Source organism: Petromyzon marinus, chromosome 14 (assembly GCF_048934315.1).
Source record: "Petromyzon marinus isolate PM22_M1 ecotype Great Lakes invasive population chromosome 14, UKy_Petmar_22M1.pri1.0, whole genome shotgun sequence".
NCBI classification, from domain to species: domain Eukaryota; kingdom Metazoa; phylum Chordata; class Hyperoartia; order Petromyzontiformes; family Petromyzontidae; genus Petromyzon; species Petromyzon marinus.
In genome coordinates, this window is record NC_133680.1 from 2,448,833 (window position 1) to 2,470,053 (window position 21,221).

The following is a 21,221-nucleotide window of genomic DNA, read 5'->3' on the forward strand; positions in this document are numbered from 1 at the left end:
CCATCGCGTGGGGCACCAAGGGAACCCGCTGACTCAAAGTAACCTTTGACCTTCATCCCTATTAAATTCAGACCACGCCGCCACCGCCGCCTCATTTATTCTACGGGAATACGCACAAGAAGGGCTAAAGGCGCAGCCCTGAAACTGCCCGCTCACGCCACACAGTTGACAGCACCTCCGCCCGGAGGGAGCTCTACAGGAGAGCCCAGACGTCTTGGAAGAAGAGGTGGTAGTACCCACACCTAACCCCACCGCACGCGACCTGCCGATCTCGCTCGCTGCGGCGTTCCCCCTTTATACACCGCTGGGCGGGCCGAGCTGCGGGGGAGGATTGAAGAAGCTGGGATCGTTTCGACCGCCGCGCCGAGAGATCAAACCGGCGACCTGTGGATTGCAAGTCTTGCGTGCTAAGCTTCATATCACGGCAGTTTCCCTCGACAAATATAGTCACGTATAATGTATATATATACGTACACACAAGGCGCTTCTGATTTTAGCCCGTGGCCAATTCTTCCTTCAGCTATTGAAATAAACGTCTAAATGCATCGCCCTTTCAGATGGATACGTTTTCTTTTCGTGCGCAAACAAGGGCCGTGCCCGAAACGTCGGCCCTGCAGCGGATGCAGGCGATGAAGCGGTTAACGGCGGACGCGGTGAGGGTTTGCTGAAAGCCGCTAAATTGAATTCACGGTCGTTTGTCGACTTTCCCCTGCTATCGTTCATCGACCTGTCTCTGTCATCGCGGCTTCATGCCGGAGACTTACAGGGGGAAGGCAACGATTGTTGTAACACACAATAACTACCTGTAATTATCAAGTCAATGACTCGTTAATTATACCAAGTTATTATGACCAGCCGAGGAGTGGTGACGCGCCCTTGAGAGAGTTCATCCACCGAAGATATTGGAGCGATGGAATCCGTTCGAGTGCAGGTGCTGGGTGCATGATTATACATCGCAGGCTCGTGAGAGGTGGTTTGTTGTTTGAGATAGCCATCATCCAGCGGTGTATGCATGTTGAACTTCTTCCGCACCGTACGTAGCCAACCGTGCTAATCGGTGGAGCGGGGGAAGATGATTCCCAAAGCACAGAGTTTTCACCAAATGTAAAAAAATTACAAATTTTTGTGCAGTCTCCCCAGAGACACTAACGGCAGAGTCGCTAACGCTAATGGCTGCGCATTACAGGAATCAACCTGTGGCCCGTGCAGGTTAACCCTTTCCCATTCCGATGACGTACGTGCGTGCGTACACGTGTATACGTGTACACACGTGTGTATACGTGTGAACACGTACGTCGTTGGAATGGAACCGGAAGTAAGAGGCCGTGCGGGAGAGGAGTGTGGCACAGTTTGGCGCCGGCTATCGCAGAGTGCGGTCGTGTCGCTACGGTTCTCTGCGGTGAGTACAACGTCTTCAAAAACAGCGACGCTGCCCCTCTCTAAATTACATTTACACTGAGCCGCTCGCGCGTTCCGGGATTCAGCGGTCGGATGGGAACCCCCCCCACCCCCCCCACCCTGCAACTTGCAGTCGTCTCTACCTGGGAACGGGTTAATTAGATCAACGAGACCGCGCCGGGAACGCGCCGCGGGCGGTCGCTCGCTCGCGACGGACTTCCCCACGCCCCCTCGATTCATTCATTCACCCCGCGCATTCCAACATTTATTCGGCCGCTTGTTTATTCATTACGCTCGTGAATTATGGATCCGCTTCCACGGGGAGCGGAGACTCGGCCGGGGAGAGGAGAATGGGAGGCGTCCATAGGAGCACCGAGCACAGGGGAGGGAGGGGAGAGGGTGGGGGGGAGGTGGGGGGGAGGTGGGGGGGGGGCTTCCTCTAGGCTGCCACGTAGCCGTGACCTAGTTGAAGAGAGCGTGACCGCTCCGGCTCTCACCACGCCATGCGCTATGGGGAAGGGCTGCGACATCCATCGCTTAATTGCACGAGAGCCGGGCGTTGGTGGCGGTGGTGGCCGTGGTGGCCGTGGCGGCCGTGGTGGTGGCCGTGGTGGTGGCCGTGGTGGTGGTCGTGGTGGTGGCCGTGGTGGTGGCCGTGGTGGTGGCCGTGGTGGTGGTGACCGTGGTGGTGGCCGTGGTGGTGGCCGTGGTGGTGGCCGTGGTGGTGGCCGTGGTGGTGGTGGCCGTGGTGGTGGTGGCCGTGGTGGTGGTGGCCGTGGTGGTGGCCGTGGTGGTGGCCGTGGTGGTGGCCGTGGTGGTGGCCGTGGTGGTGGCCGTGGTGGTGGCTATGCTGCTACACGTGGTTGCTGCCTGCGCACCTGACAACTGCGGAGGTTGGCGGATTGCCACACAGATGGGCTGTGAAACTCCCTTCCCGTGTAGCGTCGAGGAGGACCAATCGCCATCTGCTACGGGGATAGAGTGTTACCCCCTTGCACGCGTGGGTTGTTTCGGGCGCTCTGGTTTCCTCGAACAGCTTAAAATGAAAAACCCTCAGTGTGGCTTTAATGGATACGTAAGTAAATTATTATAATATTTGCTTTGTACACTCAGCCAACTCCGCCAACTCACTGCGGAGAGATCGTGATGTGACAAGGTCAACATGATGTCCGGCTCAAATCGATATTGGGCAAGGCAGTACTCATCCCCCGTTTACTACTCTGAGCCGGTAGTGGAAATTCCACATTTCTAAGGCAGTGGGAAAAAGCTACCCATCGGACAACCGCTGTTGACTTTATCACAAAGTGTTATTGATTTTATCGACTCTGGAGGGATAATGGGCTATGTCACCTACCAACCAGGATTTGAACTCCCGACCTTTTCCGATTGTGAGCCGCTCGCTCGCTCTGCCGCCGAGTCGGAATCTGAATCTTTATTTAGACTGCAGGAAAATCGGATGAGCTATGAAGCTCTTTTTGACAGATGTCCAATATGGGCGAGTCGGTAAATTGTTTTGCGTCCAATATTGGTGTTCAATATTTTCCCACCTTTTTTTGACCTTTTGTGAAACGTAGACGTTGGGGGCTGAATCTTTAACAAGGGGGCGTGGGTTGGGGTGGGGTGGGTCGGGGTGGGGGGCTTATCCCCCTCTCCAGCCTCCTCCCAACTTTCCCCCCTCCTCCCCCTCCTCCCCGCCCTGCAGGGCACACGGAATTAAATCTCTAGTTAACGCGCAGCACAAACATTAACGCCTTCGCTGAACCGAATGACCGCCGTAGGCCGAAATAATCAAATCTTCCGACGCCTGATATCCATACATATTGAGCACACGCGTTCATTCACACCTCCTTGTAAACACACACATACACACATACACACACACACGCATATTCAACGTGCACGCAATGCACCGTAATGTATTCGGTACGCCGCCGGGCGGCCGGGTGGGCGACAGCAATTCCTTACGACTAAAAGCCCTCCTGCATTATGTTTTATTACAACGAAACCCTCGCGTAATGGCTCGGCGCTTATGAGCAGGAAGCTAATACGGGCGGGCGACAATTCAGGCTGAATTTTAAGCGACAAGGGTTTTTGACTTTTATGGCCGATAAGCTCCGTACGGGGCTCTCTTCTCCCCCCCCCCCCGCCTGCTGAATAACTCCGTGAGAGGTCGGAAAAATATATTTCCGCCATAACTCAAAAGCTGAACAATCTTCATCTACCCCAGAGTCCACTGCCTCTATCCGAGAGAGCGCACGCACGCACGCTCAATGCTCGGCGACGAACGTATGTAGCGAGGGGTGAAAGAAATGGCAAGTCTTGATTATTATTTTTTTTCATTTTAAAGCCATCACGGCACAGGCCCCAAAGGCCCGAAGAGGCCAAGCGATTGGTGACACGCAAAACGCATCGCGGTTGAAGACTTAAAAAAAAACTAACGAGAAAGTTACTTGCATTTGCTTGAATTGAGCGAGGCTATGCATGTAATGTATGTATGCTGAACTTCCTTCACACCATACGTAGCCAACCACGCTAATCGGAGGTGCGGAGGACGAGCGAGCGGTGAGGGGGAGCGAGTGGCTACAGGGAGCCGTCGCGTGCTGCATCATCCATCAACCCGGCCGCTCCGCGTTGGCTTCAGACACCGGGAGTGCGGCTCGGATGTCGGCAGCAGACGCTGGCTGGGACGTCGGCCGTTGATTCGCGCGCAGAGCGGCGTTGAAGGTCGACTCCCCCCCCCGCCGTCTGCCCCCCAGAGTTCCACACGGACCGTGATCTCGAGACAGCAGGGGATGCGATTGTGACCAAAGGATGGTGCCACGTGACGTCGCCATGCTGCGGTGTATGACGCCGCACGGCCTCGTTCGTTAGACCAACACGGTTATGGCCGTGTAAATTGTGTACGGCACACAACCGTGTACCGGTATTCGGGCGAGTCCGTCCCCCCCCCCCGCTGCCCCCACAATCGTGGTTGGAATCACCCGTTGACGAAGCGTGCCAACGGGCGCACGAGCGTCGAGCCACGCCCGAGGTGTCGCGGCTACGCACGAACCCCCCCGCCCCGCCCCAACGTCGTTCTCCGTCTGACCATTTGCCAACGAAATTTTCGGCCAAAACGCGCCGGAGCCTCCCTACCTCCACCACCACCACCACCCCCCCCCCCCCCTTCCAGCCGTCACTTTAATTGCAAGTGAAACGTGAAGGACGCGCGCCGGTTTGTAATCTCGCGGCGTGATGCGGATGTTTATGGCGTCGCTCTGTCAGTTTCATCGCCGTCTCAATGGCATCTGTTTATATATCGCGGCGGAAATCCCCCTCTTGATATTTTGTCGTGTATTTCTGCTCGCGGAGTGGTGATATATAAATATATACATTTATATATACGGCGATGGAAAAAACCGGGGTGGTGGTGGGGGGGGGGGAGCGCTCACGTAATGGATGGGGGTGAAGTATGGAGACAAATCGACTTCCATTTTCACCGTTGCTGCTCGCGCACTCGCCTGGGTTAAACCGGCAAACATTAAACTTCTGAACGAGTAAAAAAAGAAACACGTTTGTAAAAAACATCTCGCCAATCCCAGTAAACGTTCAGTGGATGCGAATCGCTGCATCGTCATCATCATCGTCGTCTTCGTCGTCTTCGTCGTCTTCATCATCAGCCATTGTCTACCCACTGCTGGATGAGGGCCTCCAGACATGCCATGGCCAGCGCTGCCGGTCCAGCGCTCGCTCTTGGACGTGGAACTGATTTTGCCGCTCCATCTCCGCGGCGGCCACACCCCTCTCGGATGCGTTACCATCCTTCTGGCCGAAGTGCCAGTGCGGGTAAAGTGTGTTGGTGTCCGCAGATTAGTTAATGATAATTTACAGCGCCGTTTCAATACACTCCTGGATGAAGGCCTACCCCACACCGTGTCGGTCGTGGGGGTAGTTTGACCATACTTCACCTCCTACACATGCGTGCAATGTACCAAGAGGTGATTTGGAGAGGGGTTTATATCCACTCCTTGCCGACTTTGCCGGGCTCCGAACAGCCGAGCCATGGACACGAAACCCCCGGTTCTCCGACACTGAAGCTCGGCAAACGCCCTCTGAGCTCCCCGGCGACAATGAGACTACTTCCTAAATCACAGGGAGAGTGCTTCCACGACGACGTCGCAGGGTGGCTGCCGGCCAGTGCGTTTTTGCTCGAGGGCTTTTGGCGCAATCATGGCAATTTACACCGATTTCAGAGAGTGTCGTTTATTTCTGAGGGCTCCGTGCGCGCGTCTGCGCCTGGGGCTGATACCGTCGGCCGCGCTGGATTGTGCAAGACTGCTGCTGCCGTACACTCGCTCCAATGCCCTAGCTACGTGCGCGAGGCTCACGCCGGCGATGACCTGAATGTCCGTTCTGTCCTGTGTTAACCTACGCCACCCTCTTGCCATCTTATGCCACTCCATTTTACCTGATCTTATGCCATCCCGTGCCATCCCACGGTATCCCGTGCCTCCCTGTGCCATCCCAAGCCATCTTATACCTGTAACCCTCTAAACCAATGTCGTGCAAACCGTGTGCCACCCTTGCCACTCCCACACAACCGAGCACTTTCCCAAGCCTGCCCACTTTCTCGCGGCACGAGAATGATGGTATAGGCGCTGCGGTGGGTTCGGCCTGCCAGGACAATGGTCCCTGCTGGGATTTTCTTTTATTTATTTTATTCGTCCACGAAATAATCGTTTCTGCATGGAGAGACCGGCTTGAAATTGGGCTTCTGAGGATCGCTTGCTCCCAGATGATATCCGTCAGTGGCCACGCGACTCATTGACAAAGGCACGGGCGGGAAACTCCGCCCGGGCGGATGATCCCGTGGCCACACGGGTCACGTGACTCGCTTCTCATTTCGCTTCAGCGCGGCGGGGTCACGCGCCACGAGGCTTTGTCATCTCCTCGGAGGGGAGAATAATGTAAAAAAACATTTTTTTTTGCCATGGGAATCGATGCGAAGCTGCTCCGCCGTCCCTTCCCATGAGTCTTAAGTGGGACGGAATCGTCCAGGTGTCTTGCGCTGACGATAACCCCGCAGCGGCCAAGCTTAGATCAACAAACGTCAACTTGAATGTCGGATGCCAGCGATGTGGTCTCGAAGCGGCAAGCGCGCTCGGAGCTCTGCGCGGGAGACCGGTAGCGTGACGTCGTTGGCAAGGGCCCGCGGCCGTGGGGATGGAAATGGGACCAGCTACCCCCGTCCCATTTTTTGCCCTCCTCTTCCCAGCGCCGGCGTCTGAGTCCCTCCGGAAACCACGGCTCCCAGTGGGCATTGCATCCAGCCGCCCGCACGCTCGATATGTACGTGCGTACGGGTGTACGCGGAACTTCCTTCGCACACCGTCCGTAGCCAACTGCGCTAATCGGAGATGCGGTGGGAGGGCAGCGAACTAAACACAAAAAAAATAAGCTCTGAAGAAAATGTTTTCAATGTGATCATTGCTTCAGAAGTCTCGGGGCAGCCGTTAGCCGGCCTCGCAGACGGGACCGGCAAGACGAGGTTAATCGAGGGTAGGCAAAGAAGACGAAGATGTAAAAGAAGAAAAAAAGTGGCCTAATTAAGATGTAATGCGTTTTGCAGACCGGGAGATGGGACCCCGTATGGCAAACGACTGGGGAGCAATTTCGATCAAACGAAGAGAGCACGCCCGTGGCACTGGGCAATCACAGCACGCGTTGGAACCGGGAGCCAAAAGTCAGGACTCTGGCATAACCGCTGTTTAATTAAGGTTTGCCCTTTAAAGATAAAATATATATTATCAAAACCCCACGCAACACAACCTCCTCGAAAAAAATCCTGCCGATTAAAGCTCATTATTGGCTCCTGCTCGTTCTAAGCCGGTGCTCGCACACATCGACTTTGCACAGCGAGCGTGCCACGGAGTCCCCCGTGGCGGCCCTCACCTCCCACGGAGACACACATTCCCACGTCCGCCAATCGTCCCCGCTCCCGATGCAAATGAAGTGATTTGCGCGCTGTACGAGCCCGATGTTTGCTAAACGTACCCCGCGTGCCGTAAGGGAGCGCCATATTCGAGTGTGATTGCGATAGATCGCAACAGAATGAATGTGTTTCTGTGGCGAGATGCTAACTCTCTCGCCTGATATGCAGGAAGACGTGGGTTCGATCGTGACCCTGACGCCTGCTGTATATTTGGAGTTTGCGTGTCTCCCTCCCCTTGGTCGCGTGGATTTTTCTCTCCGGGTCATACTGCGCTCGTTTGCTGCCGCCACCGCTGCTGTTGCTATCGTTGGCCACGGTGTGGTTGGCCACGGTGTGGTTGGCCACGGTGTGGTTGGCCACGGTGTGGTTGGCCGCGGTGTGGTTGGGCGCGGTGTGGTTGGGCGCGGTGTGTTTGAACAAGGTGTGGTTAGTCATGGTGTGGTTGATCACGGTGTGGTTGTCTGCAGTGTGGTTGTCTGCGGTGTGGTTTAACCGCGGTGTGGTTGTCTGCGGTGTGGTTTAACCGCGGTGTGGTTGTCTGCGGTGTGGTTTAACCGCGGTGTGGTTGTCTGCGGTGCGGTTGCTCATGCTGTCGCTGCCGTCGTGTTTCAGGAGGAGTTCGAGAGCATGCTCGCCATCCACGAGCGACGGCGCGTGGCTCTCCAGCGCGCCTGCGAGGCCACCGACGGCTCCTCCTCCGCCTCCTCCACCGGCGTCGCCGCGTACGACGCAGACGACCCCAACGACCCCGACGCGGCGGAGACGCCGCCGCTGAGCCCCGAGAGCCTGCGCCACCTCCTCGTGGACGACGAGCACCGGCTGCTCTACTGCTACGTGCCCAAGGTGGCGTGCACCAACTGGAAGCGCGTGCTGCTCGTGCTGACGGGGCAGAGCGGCGGCACGCGCGACCCGCTGGGAATCCCCGCGGCGCGGGCGCACGTGCAGGGCACGCTGCGCTCGCTCGCCGAGTTCCCGCCGCGGGAGGCGCGCCGGCGCCTCGCCTCCTACGTCAAGTTCATGTTCTCGCGCGAGCCCTTCGAGCGCCTCGTGAGCGCCTACCGCAACAAGTTTACGCAGGCCTACAACACGGCCTTCCACCGGCGCTACGGCACGCGCATCGTGCGCCGGTACCGCGCCAACGCCACGGCCGAGGCGCTGGAGGGCGGCGACGACGTGAGCTTCGGCGAGTTCGTACGCTACCTGCTCGACCCGCGCACCGAGCCGTTCAACGAGCACTGGGAGCTGGCCAGCTCGCTGTGCAGCCCGTGCCGCGTGCGCTACGACGTCATCGGGCGCTACGAGACGCTCGAGAGGGACGCGGCGTTCGTGCTGCGCAGCGCCGGCGCCGACCGCCTCGTCGGGTTCCCGGCGTTCCCCAAGCAGACGAGGACGACCAACGAGATGACGGCCAAGTTCTTCGAGAACATCACGGCCGAGGACCAGGTGCGGCTCTACGAGCTCTACCGCCTCGACTTCCTCCTCTTCAACTACTCCGTGCCCAGCTACCTGAGGACGCAGTGAACGGGATGCGGGCCCGGAGCCGCGAGAAGGGGGATGAAGTCGGGGGGGGGGGGGGATGAAGGGGGTGCCGGCGCAACCATTATTTATTTGTTCCGTGCAAAGATAACAAAAAAGCAAAGCAAACGGCGTCTCATGACACCGACTATTTAGCAGCTCGGTGCGATTCAGCGCGGTAATTGACGGCGCCATCTGGCTGGGGGCACTCGTTTACCAAGCGGGGCGCAATCAACGCCGCCATCCCCGGCCCTGACCCGAGCGCGGTAATTGCCCATGGGCCGCGCGGCTTAGAGGACTCTTTCAATTTTTGTTTTCTTTCCAAAAGTGTTAAGTGAAATTCTGACAGGGGGAGTATTTGCACTGTTGTGAAACGTTTTGACTTGTCGGGTTCCGCCCCCTTTTTTTACCCCCTCCCGCGCGTTAAAAAGTGATTTAGTTTTTTGTCTGCGTGAGTAATTAGTCGAGTGTTATTTCATTTTTTCTTACTGACGCTTTTTCACGGGTCAGGACCGAACGCGTTACACCTCTGAATCAGGGGAGGTGGGGCGGGGGGGGATCTTTTAGCCACCGCCACTGCCGCCGCTATCTCAAGCGGCCTGGCGTTCGGACCCCGGTGCTAGAAGCCGCGAGGTGTTTATCGCCGTCCGCCGTGATTGCACAAGTTGTTGGGACAGCTGCTGGAGGCATTCCCGGCTCTCTCTCTCTCCGTGGGCCGCGCGGCATTCCAGCCCGCCGTGGTCTCCGTTTACGGAGCGGACAGTTTGGTTTGAACACGACGGCTGGAAGCCAAAACTGGCCTTTTGATATAAATCTGCATCCCCTTCACCTCGCCTGGACGCAGCCTTATAAGCGATGTCTCAAGACCGGTCTGCAGCTGCACGAGGAGCGGAGGAGGTGGAGCAAGAGAGAGAGAGAGAGAGGAGGTGAGGGGTGCAGTTGGAATTCCTAAATTGCTCATGGCCTTTGCTCTTTGGCCCGTGGGCCCTCGTGCAAGACTCCAGAAGCAGCCTTTGAGAGGCCTTCTGAAGCAGCGCAGCCCACGGAATGTTTTTTTGGCTGGCAAGTTATTTTTTTCTCTCCTCCTCACCGTGCGATTGCGGTTGACCTAGCATACGGAATATAAACGAGGCGGCGGTACGACCGTTCACAGACCACAGCGCGCCCGGCACGCACCCGCCATGCATCACGCTCACTTTGCACTAGCCCATCCGTTGTCACGGCCCTCATGGTGACTGACGCTCCCTTTAATTACCCCGCCACTCTGGACAGAACTGTGTGATTCTGTATCAGCTGAACTGCAGGCCCGTTTTAAACTGGCCACCAGAAAAACATATGCGTCTAATTTTCTCACCCGCTCATTGCAACGTGACAATTTTACACGCTGCTAATCCGGTCGTTGGGCAAAAGAAATCCACCCAGAGCGTCCCGCTGCGGAGACGGAGCGATGAGATTCGTTAATGCGCAGGAATGAGATTAGCCGGTGTTTTCATCCAGCAGTGGATAGACCACGGCTGAAGTAGATGCTAAAAATTTGATGGTGCTAAGTGACTGCCGCATTGCAAGTCCGCCAGAAATAACCAAGAATCTCGAGTGCATCTGTCAACCACGCTGCCCTCTCTGCGATAGAGCGGGGCCATTGCCCGACGCTTCACCGTATTTATATTTTACTTTCAGACTCTGGGTTAATGGACAGGTAGGTTTTGTTATTTGTGCTCGCACGCCACTGCCAGCGCAGCATCACAATAAAAAATGTTCCATCCGAAATCGGCCACCACGGCACATTTCAGAGTCCAAACGGAGACGTCGCACAACGGGCAGCGGTTGGCATAACCTTTTCTATTTTTCGCGGGCGTGCTATCGAGCAGCTAGTGTCGGTGGAAGGTTTACACCGTGTTACCAATAGTGTTACATATGTACGTTGAACTCCTTTCGCAACCGTACGTAGCCAACCGAGCTAATCGGAGGCGCGGGAGATAGGACGACAAACGAAACGCAACAGCACGAAGCGGCTCTCAAGAAGTGAGTTTTCAATCGCGACGATTTCAACGATTTACGGATTCCGCCACCGGTCGGTGTCGTGGTGGTGGTGGTGGGGATCGATCGCCGATGCCCGCGCTGGTGGGCACCGGCGCCAGTGGCCAGGGGCAAGGTGCAGGCTCTGCAATGCCTCTGCGAAAACGTCCCCGCTGGCAAGTCGGACAGCTATCTGGGACGAAAGCTTCGTGGGAGGCGTTTTAACATTCAGAGACCTTCCGGAGATTGGGGGGTGGAGGTAGCGGATATTTTTTTGTTTCCGTCGTTGGTGTTCGCGAACGTAGAGTGGAACCAAACGGCGAAGAGAATGGATGTTTCAATAGGAGTGAGGCCATGACAAAAACAAGATGATGGGACTGTGTTATATTTTTATAACAAATTAGCCATTTCTTTTTTTATTTTTGTATGATTTATTTTTTTACATTGTGGGGATGGGTTTTTTTTTGCTGTTAAACAATCATAGTGTTCTCTCTCCTCTTAAATGATTGTTTAAACTCGGTGATGATGGCCTACAATATTTTGTTTTTATGTTCACGATGTGCTGCGGTGATGGTTACGCATTGCACAGTTCGGTCTGCAAACAGCAGCGAGTCCAGGGCTTCATTTCAGCTGGAGGAGGATCTGTCTGGAGCTGAGCTCCAGAAAATATATCCTTTAAACTAAACAGTTTTTTTATTTTACCAGGTAAGGCCCACTGAGCTATGTAACTCTTTTTCAGAAGCGACCTGGCCACAAATGATAGCTCAACGAAGTGGCTTATCGTGTGGAAGTGTATAGCAGCCCAAATACTCCAAACGCGTTGTGATGTTGATTCTGAATGTGAAGGGAAAAACCGAAGGACTCGAAGGGAAATCCACGTGATCACGGGGAGAGAGACACGCAAACTCCACGCATATACAGCAGCAGGCATCGTCAGGGTCGGGATTGAACCCACGACCTCCTGTATACCAGGCGATGTAGTTAACATATCCTAGCCACCGTGGCGCCCACGAGAAAGGAAGCCCTGATCATGTGACTCATGAAGCGGGCTTGCTTTCTCATTACATTTTCCTCGGCTCCAGATAAGTGTAAAGAGGGTTGTAGACGTTTTTATTGTGATGGACTTCACAGAGCAATAAAGGGAATGTACGCAGTTTCGGTTTTATTTTCGTTTGGAAAGATGCAAACGTGGGTGGCTAGAGCAGGGCGAAAATGTTCGAATTTGCCTGGAATTTCATCGCATGCCTCGTGATAAGGGTTCGGCGCCGTGGTAATCTTAGTGGCATAAAATGAAACTCCCTCGGCGCTCGTTCACCCTGTCAGCGATAACGTCACCGTCACATCCATCAACGCCCCGGCCCAGACGTAATTACTCTTGAGAGCGAAATATATTACAAAACATCGGCCGCTCTATAAAAGACTTCTTTCAGTAGACTATTTTTTGGAATGGGGCACCGCTGCAAGAAAAAACAAAAAATGGGACGCTGAAATAATGAAGTGCGACTCTTTTGAAAAATAAAAAAACATTTCCATCGGCGAGCATTTCGGGAACTTGGCCGTACGTGCCCTCGGCCGCGAAAAGCAACGCCGCAGTTGTTATCGTCTTTTTTTTTCTCAGAGGCCGGCAAAGCGTGCGCACGTTTTGTTTAAATGTTAAATCTGCTGCGTTGGCGCTAATTTCTACCGTTGGGTGAGAAAGAGCTCTCCCCGGGGCAAACGGGGTGCAGTGCGAGCGTGTGCCCCCAACTCCCTGCCGGCGTGCGGTGGCGGCTGTTGTGTGTATAGAGAGACTCCCTCCTCTTCTCTCCTGGGATGGGGGCGATTTCGCGTGTGTGTTTTTTCTTCCGATTGTCACTCATCATTGAGATAGCGGGTTCGTTGAGCAGAGATCCTGGTGTTTGAATCTAGCTGGCCGCCTGGGACGAGTGAGTGGATGGTCTTATCCAGGTTACCAGTGAGCAAGCGACGAAAAGCCGCCGTGGTAAATATTGGTGGCCATTGAAGTTTTCTACATTTCAGCTCTGGCAATCGCAAATACTGCTTTGACTGTTACGTGATGGCAGAGCAGGTGGGGAAAAGTGCTGCCCTCTACTGTGTGAACCAGAGGTCACTCGAATGAATGGATCTCAGATGTCGCTCCGTGACATCCACTTCCACGGGATGACCTCGGACACAAAAGCCGGCGCCGCTGTGCGAGAAATCCGAATGGAATCTTTGGCTCGTTAAGAGGAGCGTGCAATCACTGTAAAAGATCGGGAAAATTATCAAGGAATAATCAGCCGCTGTTCGTGTTCATTCTGCATAATTGCGAAGGAGCCAAAACCATGATGTAGACGAACAGAATGTGTAACTTCGTGAAAGAGTTTAATTTTAGTGTACGTTTCATTTTCCAGAAATGTAATGCCCTGAGCTTTTGTGATTTATAAAATGTTAAGGGTACAAATGATTTAAACGGCTGCCTGGCCACATTAAGCAGCCCCGGTCTCACATTGCGCTGCACTAGAGGCACATGAAACTTAGCAAGCCGGTTAGAAAATCGTGCATTGAAAATCGTTCCTGCCACCAATTGTATTCCCCTCCCTGCCCCCCCCCCCCCCCAATTAATATTTGTAAATTGTACGCAGCACTGCCGTAATGTTTTATTAGCCTGGCACAGCGACGTTGATTAGTTTCATGATTAATATTACAAGGTACAGGCACAGCGTGGAAATTCCATGCCTCGTGGCACTGCTGGTAGCAGGGCCTACACTAGACGCAAGGGCCTCGGGAGATACAATCCTGAAGGGCGTCTTAGCCTCCTCTTGGTCATCCAGGTGGAGGCCCCTTCCACCAGCGGTAGCGTGAGTAAGCAATTGCAGGGCTACTCCTTCACCCCCTTACACTGAAATGCGTTCGGCGGGGATACGATGGGATGCCGGCCGCGGAAGAGGAGGCCGCAGAGGAGGGGAATAAGAATCAATTACGGGACGTCTGCGAAACACCTGGACATCCGCTGATGAAGAGCTTCATGGCTCGTCGGATTTCTCCAGGGATAAATACATTTTCTCATTCTGATTCTGAACACACTTCTTGAAATAAGACAAAATAACGTTTTTTTCTTTTTTTAAACACCAAGAAGCTAAACCAAGAGGAAATTATTTTAATCGATTCTTGAATCAAATCGTGACCCTCGCGAGTGAATCGTTCCACATCTGGTAACCCCCCCCCCCCCACCAAAGTTATCATGGACTCATGTTTAGGCCGAGTTGACCGAGGGGATGTGCAGGCCTCGTTACCTATGACAGAGACGCAAAGGTGACGGACGTTTCCACTCTGGCCGCTTCCAGACCACCGGACTCTGCGCCGCGGTACGCCGGAGCCGGCCACGGCGCCCGCCCGGCCCGGCCACTTCGTTAAACCGCGCCGAGGTTCGGAGGCCAAAGGTCCCCCACGCCCCCACTCCCTCCTCCACACCACGCGGGGCCACGAGCGCCGGTCAAGCGCCGACCCCGCGGAGCCCAAAGATCGGCGCGAAGTGGGAACCTTGTAAGTGTTTACGATGCGCAGAGACTCACGAACCGCCAAGTGTTATCGGTGCAAAGATTTGTTCAGCCAGCGCTAGACGGTTATTGCTATTCTTGTGGTTATTGTTATTATTTAATGAACAGAAAGGCCTTCGAACGGGTCGAGAAGGCGATTTGTTTTTCTTCCCTCTGGAGTTGTTCGGCGTCGACGGACGTACGGCGGAGGAAACGTGAGTGCGCCCCTGTGATGCGGTGCTCAATTCAAGGTGCGTGCAGGTGCGTCACGAGTTTTACTGTGAACCCCCGAAAGTTGAACAAATTCCATCTTTACACCTGGCCAGGGAACAGGGAGAAGCAAACGAAGGCTGGGTTGTGCACAAGTAGGGGTTAGAGATAGGGACGGTGCTATGGCCAGGATCTGGATGACTAGTGGGGAGTTAGCATTCCGGCCGGGGTTAGGGTGAGGGTCTGGTATGCTGAGCTGATCAAGATTATGGTCAAGCTAGGAACTGTTTGCCTCACTGTGGAGCGTGGTTAAGGTTAGCGCCAGGGTATGGTGATAGCATGGTTAGGGTTGCGGTTCGCTTGGCTAGCAAAGTTAAAGATTAGTGCTCGGGTTACTGTGCAGTTGGAAACCGCGGTTGTGGTCATTGCCGTGGCAAGGATCTGATAGGCGCGGGTAGCTAGAGCAAGGTATGTAGTTAGGGTCTCGTTGGCTATTGCCGTACAGCCCCAAACCCACCGCCCCCACCAATTCCACGCACGGCGCGATGCCTCGGCGAGACCGTTGCCCGCTGAATGCGCGTTACTGCCGGCAGCAACTCGCGTTACTGCCGGCAACTCGCGTTACTGCCGGCAGCAACTCGCGTTACTGCCGGCAGCTCGCGTGTTACTGCCGGCAGTAACTCGCGAGCTGCTTGGAGTTAAATTAGACAATTGCTATGTTGGATACCATTTCTCTATTGTGGTATCACGTGGGCAAGGAAACGGCGGGGGGGGGGGGTGGGGCAGCCGTCAATTGCGAATCGTCGAAGAGTTTCCGAGCAGTCGCGTGTTTTTCTTGCGGATTTTAATCCCTATGTCTGCGTTTAATTTTGCTCAATGGGGAATTTAAGTAGGCGAGGAGCGGCTCGTCAAACACTCAATTATTCACACCATTTTCCAAAACAACTCGAGAGATCGGCGATTGTTAATGAGCCTCCTCCATGAATAGATCGTCCATCTCCTGCCTTTTAAATTGCGCGATTATAATTCCCCCCGTAATTTATTAACGCAATATATAAAAGTGTTGCATCTTAAGCGCGGTTTCAGATCAATGTTTTGCGTTCAAGTCAGTGTTAACATTATTCATCTAAATTAAGTTTACACGTTCTGCCTTTATTTTTAACATCACTCTCCTTGAGCTGGGCTTGTCACTGCTGCCGCCGCCGCCGCTGCTGCTGAACAGCCTAAGTGATGTATATATGTCAATATTAAACGCTTAATTTATAAGGCTGCATTAAGCAGCCAGGCTTGCCTTAATAACGATGAACGACGTGCCATTTCTCATCGCGTCAATTGTGAAAGAGAGTTATTTTGCGAATCATTCCGCCGACATCTGGGTGATCAACGAGCCCGGCATGGGGGGGGGGGTGGCTTTGTCGATTTTTACCGACGATAAATTTTCGGAAGAAACTTTTAATTAATTCACGGCGGAGCGGGCGGCCCCTGCAATTATTGAACAACAACCCCAGCATCTAGTTTATTCAAATTAAAAGAGAATTGCTCTCTCCCATCTCACCGTGGTGATGAACTCCCAGGTTCCGCTCGCTTCCGACGGGAATCATCCTGCTCTCTTGAGTTCTCACTCGATTACAAACCCACCCCAAACCTGAATTCATTTGTGATTTTCCATTGGCAGAGAGAGAGAGAAATGGCAGGCAGAGACCCGCCACTCTGCACCAACTCCCCACGCCGACTCTCCGATTATGTTGTTGGGGTTTCGGGTCATCGCCGCCTGTTGTTGTTCGGCACGACGCCCGACGTTTCGCCCCAGGTAACCCCGGGGTTGCTTTTTCAGAATTTGGTTCCCGACAAAGGTCGACCGGCGCGTGCAGCGAAACGTCGGACGTCGCGACACGAAATGATATGGCCGCGGAAAGAAAAAAAAACACCGACATTGCCCCCCCCTCCCCCTCGCTAACTCTCGCCACGGCCTCTTGGTGCCAAGGGAAGGGGGGGGGGGGATCTGGGGGTAGGGGGCGCAGATGTCGGCCAGCCGTGGCCCATGCACAGTCGCGTTAAGACGGGAAAGTGGTGCGCGTGTCCGGGCGCGCCTGTGCGGGAGCGCTTGAACTCCGTGAGTTACACGTGTTAAAGAATAAAGGCCTTGAGTTGTAATGTGTGACTGAGTGTGACTTTTGTTGTAGTATGAATGTGTGCAAATTAAGAAAAGGTGTTTTACCCTGTCTGGCAATTAAACAGGAGTTGTGTTAACACGTTCAAACACCAAATAGAAACCTTTATCAAGGAATCAAGTTACTGCATGAGCCACACACAGTACTTGTGGTGAACATTTTGGCATTCTCTGGTCTGACACTCGTGAGAAGAGGCCATGAAGAATGCTGTTGTGTCTGGTGTAGGCCAATCAGGTTCATCGACAATGCCCATCAATTATAATCACAGAGCGTGTTTTGATAATTGGTTCTTTACCCTTTTATCTGGCAACAAAACTGACACCTTTTTTTACAAGGAGTCATGTTTACATTGACCACAATACCTGCGGTCGGAACGCAAACAAAAAACAACAACTCTGATAATGTATGCACTGTCCTTGAAATTGATTGGTCCACACCCGAGACAGCTTTCTTTAGAGCCTCGTCTCACATGGTGTTGGACCAGAAGACGCCAAAAGGCGCACAACTCAAAGACAATGCACCATCAGAGTATGACAGCTCGGGGTAAGCATTTACACCAATTATCATATTTTGTCACTGGCAAATTAGGTTTCCAATGGTGTAAATGCTTACCCCGAGCTCTCATACTCTGATGGTGCATTGTCTTTGAGTTGTGCGCCTTTTGGCGTCTTCTGGTCCAACACAATGTGAGACGAGGCTCTAAAGAAAGCTGTCTCGGGTGTGGACCAATCAATTTCAAGGACAGTGCCACATACATTATCAGAGTTGTTTTTTGTTTGCGTTCCGACCGCAGGTATTGTGGTCAATGTAAACATGACTCCTTGTAAAAAAAAAAGTGTCAGTTTTGTTGCCAGATTAAAGGGTAAAAAACCAATTATCATATTTTGTTACTGGCAAATTAGGTTTCCAAGAGCGTGTTTTGTTTGCATGTTCACTACAAGTACGTGTGGTTAATTCAGTACTGGATTCCTCGCAAAAAAAAAGGTTTCTATTGGTGTTTAAACATCTTAACACCTCTTGTTTTATTGCCAGAAAGAGTAAACACCTATTATTATTTTGTTGTTTTAAACATTGATTTTCAATCTCGTGATGCCTCTGACACGTGGATCATTCCGCTTCACATGCGAGGGTAGCGGCAGCAGCACCAACGACAAACACATTGCTGGGCATTAATACTTCCGGGGCAATTTACTCTCTCTCGAGTGTGGGAAAGGATTACACACAAGCGTGGCTATGGATTCGTAATCATCCTGAGAAATGGCAAGCGATTAATAACAAAGTCGATGCTTCTCACCTAACGGGCGGTGCATTTTGTGTATACAACAACAACCCCCATTCGCCACTGCGGCGCTGGTGCCAGGCTATATGCACGTTAAGGCCACGTGAAGTGACGAACGCCCGCTAGTAGGTCACGGGACAGATCCAGGTGTCATGAGTCGACTGAGATGACTGGCCAATGCATCACCTGTGCCCCCTACTGTGCCAACTTGCTGTATTTTAGACACCTGGCGCTCTGCTCGTTGTTGTGAGCGTCGCTCCGTTGTTGCTGGAGGAAAACTGCCTCCAACTGCCCAGTAGCGTCCTTCACGAGCCTCCTCCACAGGGGCCGATCTTGACACCGCTGGTACCAGTCATCGGCAAGTCCACTCAGCTCCACATCCTCCTGTACCACATCACTCCATCTCTTCTCTAGCCCGTGCCGCGCCCGTTTAGCCCCCTCTTTCTGGCCGAACAAAAGCTGTTCAGGCATGCGGTGGCTGGGCGTGCGGGCTACACGACCTAGCCAACGCAGCCTTGCCTCCAGCCAGGAGGTCACGTTAAGTCAGAACGTTTGTATTCCAGTCTCGGTCTGGTGTCTGGTCTATGCCAGACCACGTGTCGGATTCTCGTCAAGTTTATTTGTCAAATTCAATGGTGAGCAATCGTTTCTTCTTGGAGTCGTCGGACCAAGCCGATCCCTTCGCTCCGTCTCCTCGGTGCACGTACACTCTCTCTCTCTCGGGCGCGTTTCTCTCCTTTAGCTGCCACTCTGTCGTCAGTCTCGACCACCGGGCCACCATTGTCTCGCTTCTGGTGGAGCATCCTGACCTTTGTGTGTTTCCGTTGTTATCCTCCCCACCCCCCAAACCTCTGATTAGTGCGGTTGGCTACGTACGGTGCGAAAGGGCGCCACGGTGGCTAGGAGATGTTAACTACCTCGCCTGGTGTGCAGGAGGTCGTGGATTCCATCCTGACCCTAATGCCTGCTGTAGATTTTGGGTTTGAATGTCTCCCGTGGTCGCGTGGATATTTCTCCGGGTCCTCCGGTTTTTACCTCCGCATTTAGAAACACGCGCTTAAGAGCATTTGGCTGCTATAAATGTCCACATGATAAGCCACTTTGTTGAGCGATCATTCTTAGCCACGTCGCTTCTGAAAAAGAGCTACATAGCTCAGTGGGGCCTGACCTGGTAAAATAAAAAAGAACACAGTTTGGTTTAACCGGTGGTGGCGCCGTGAGGCGTGGACACACCGAGGAGAAGCCGTTTAAGGCACCCAAGCGACTCGAGTCAGGCCCGCATTCACCGCGACCAATCCAGACGTCTCCCACTGTTTAGTAAGCCCCGCATCATTACTCTCGTTACGAGCCACGGCCTTTCTCAAAGACGTCGGCGAACCACGCATGGCTCTTTTTTCTCCCATTTATCTCTGTCTGTGATGTTACTTGGATTATAAACTCCTGCCTAGCTGCATCCGCTTGTTCAAATCGTTTACGCACCCTCTTCCTCGGCTTCTCGTACCTATAATTTCTTCAGTCAAAACGAATTTACATTGAGATCAATTGTCAGATCAACATTCAAATTCTAATAAACGTATCAAGCCGATTAACATTTCAACAACAAATTCAATTCTCAACTCTATCTTGCCTGCATCTCTTTTCCCTCATCTCACCGCGACTCTATTTGCGTCTCCTATCTCAATTCACACCATGTGTGTATCTCATCGAAATCTCTTGTCATCTCACTAGGATCCTGTAAACTGAAAGAGGGGGGGGGTCATACATTTCTATTCTGCTTAGCCCCCCCCCCTTTGGGCCAGCATCACCACTGACACAATGCCATAAATATTACAAATTTCCACGTGTACACGGATCATAACAATCATACCAATGCTCTTCATCTGTCCAGAAGGGCCACGCGGCGTCTCAGGATTATATTTTCCTGTAAGGTTCCTCGCCTGCATTTTGGGATGTTTGACCGGTCCCACGTGAATGTGTTTGGCGTCGGGTTTTCATTACCTAAACGCATCAGTTACACGTGTACAATTGTACACTTATTTAGCTAAGTGGCCACGCATTGACACACAAATCGCTTTTGCAATGCGACCCGGGGAGCGAGCGCAACTTTCAAAGATGTGCAATGGAACAGCGCAGGGAATAACACCACCCCTTTACGTCTCCCCGAAAGGAGGGGAGGAACGGTGGCGCAGCGCTTAGTGCACTGCGGCTGTTGACCCGGCTCTCCCGAGTTCGAGTCAAGGTCACAGCGAACGCCAGTGGTGTGAGACATCTGAACTAGTTCCGAGCCCTCCCTTCATCAACACGCACTGGACCAGCGCGGTGAAGGATGCCGACAGAACTTCCACGCCGCGTGGAGTATTTCATCCAGCAGTGGATTGACAAAGAGTCGTTATGATTAATTTCCAAAAAGGTCTCACGGAGTCTCAGGGCTGCTTTTAGCAAGGTCATGAATTGTGATGTTTGCCCATGGGAGGAAACCACCGAACCCATTAAAGCCCACTCGGGTTGGGAGTGTCGTATACTCGATGGCTCCATCTCGGAATGAGACACCAACTCTGCCGTCAAAGCTCAGGAGTGCGAGAGTACAACATCACCACTCCCACGACCACCACCATCATTCTCATCACTACCATTACGCACCACTGCCATCAGAGATGACATTTCTCGCTATCGACAGCAGCAGCAGCAGCTCAGAGGCGCGTTCCATCATCCCCTTTCATCGTTCCGTCACCACGCGCTCCTAACGAGGCGCTCCCGTAACGAGCGTAGCTAGTCCCGCGAGGCAACCGCTCCGTTCCGCGCCGCGGTTCGTAATGGCCACCGGAGGTCATCGATCCGCACGAATCGGGCCCCCGCCAAGAGCAGCCTCGCCGAACAGCGGCTATCGGACTGAACATTCATTATATATATGTATGATGTGGGAAAATAATTATTGAACCGTGCCACCGCCGCGCTCGTAAGGACTGAACGCGACAGCTGCTGCCACATCCTCGGATCTCGTAGAGCCCGCTCGAGCGATGAGCCCGCAACATAAGAGTGCGGGTGGCAAAAGAGCACTCGGCTCTGACAGCTAGGGGCTAAGCAACGACATATCTTGTACAGCCACGTAAAGGTATATCTGTAGAGGTGTATCTCTAAAGGTG

General features: G+C 53.4%; 2 protein-coding genes across 3 annotated transcripts in view; one reads left to right on the top strand and one right to left on the bottom strand.

The window, feature by feature from the left end:
• The window catches only part of CHST11 (carbohydrate sulfotransferase 11), an 85,635-nt gene extending 68,853 nt beyond the window's left edge, over nucleotides 1–16,782 (top strand). For both annotated transcript variants that reach the window (XM_032954373.2, XM_032954375.2), the window contains exon 3: nucleotides 7,982–16,782. In XM_032954373.2, the coding sequence (XP_032810264.1) occupies nucleotides 7,982–8,890 (909 nt within the window). In that variant the 3' untranslated portion in view covers nucleotides 8,891–16,782. The remainder of the gene's footprint in view (nucleotides 1–7,981) is intronic.
• LOC116942442 (solute carrier family 41 member 1) overlaps nucleotides 1–21,221 on the bottom strand; it is a 108,480-nt gene that overhangs the window by 16,428 nt on the left and 70,831 nt on the right. The window lies entirely within an intron of this gene.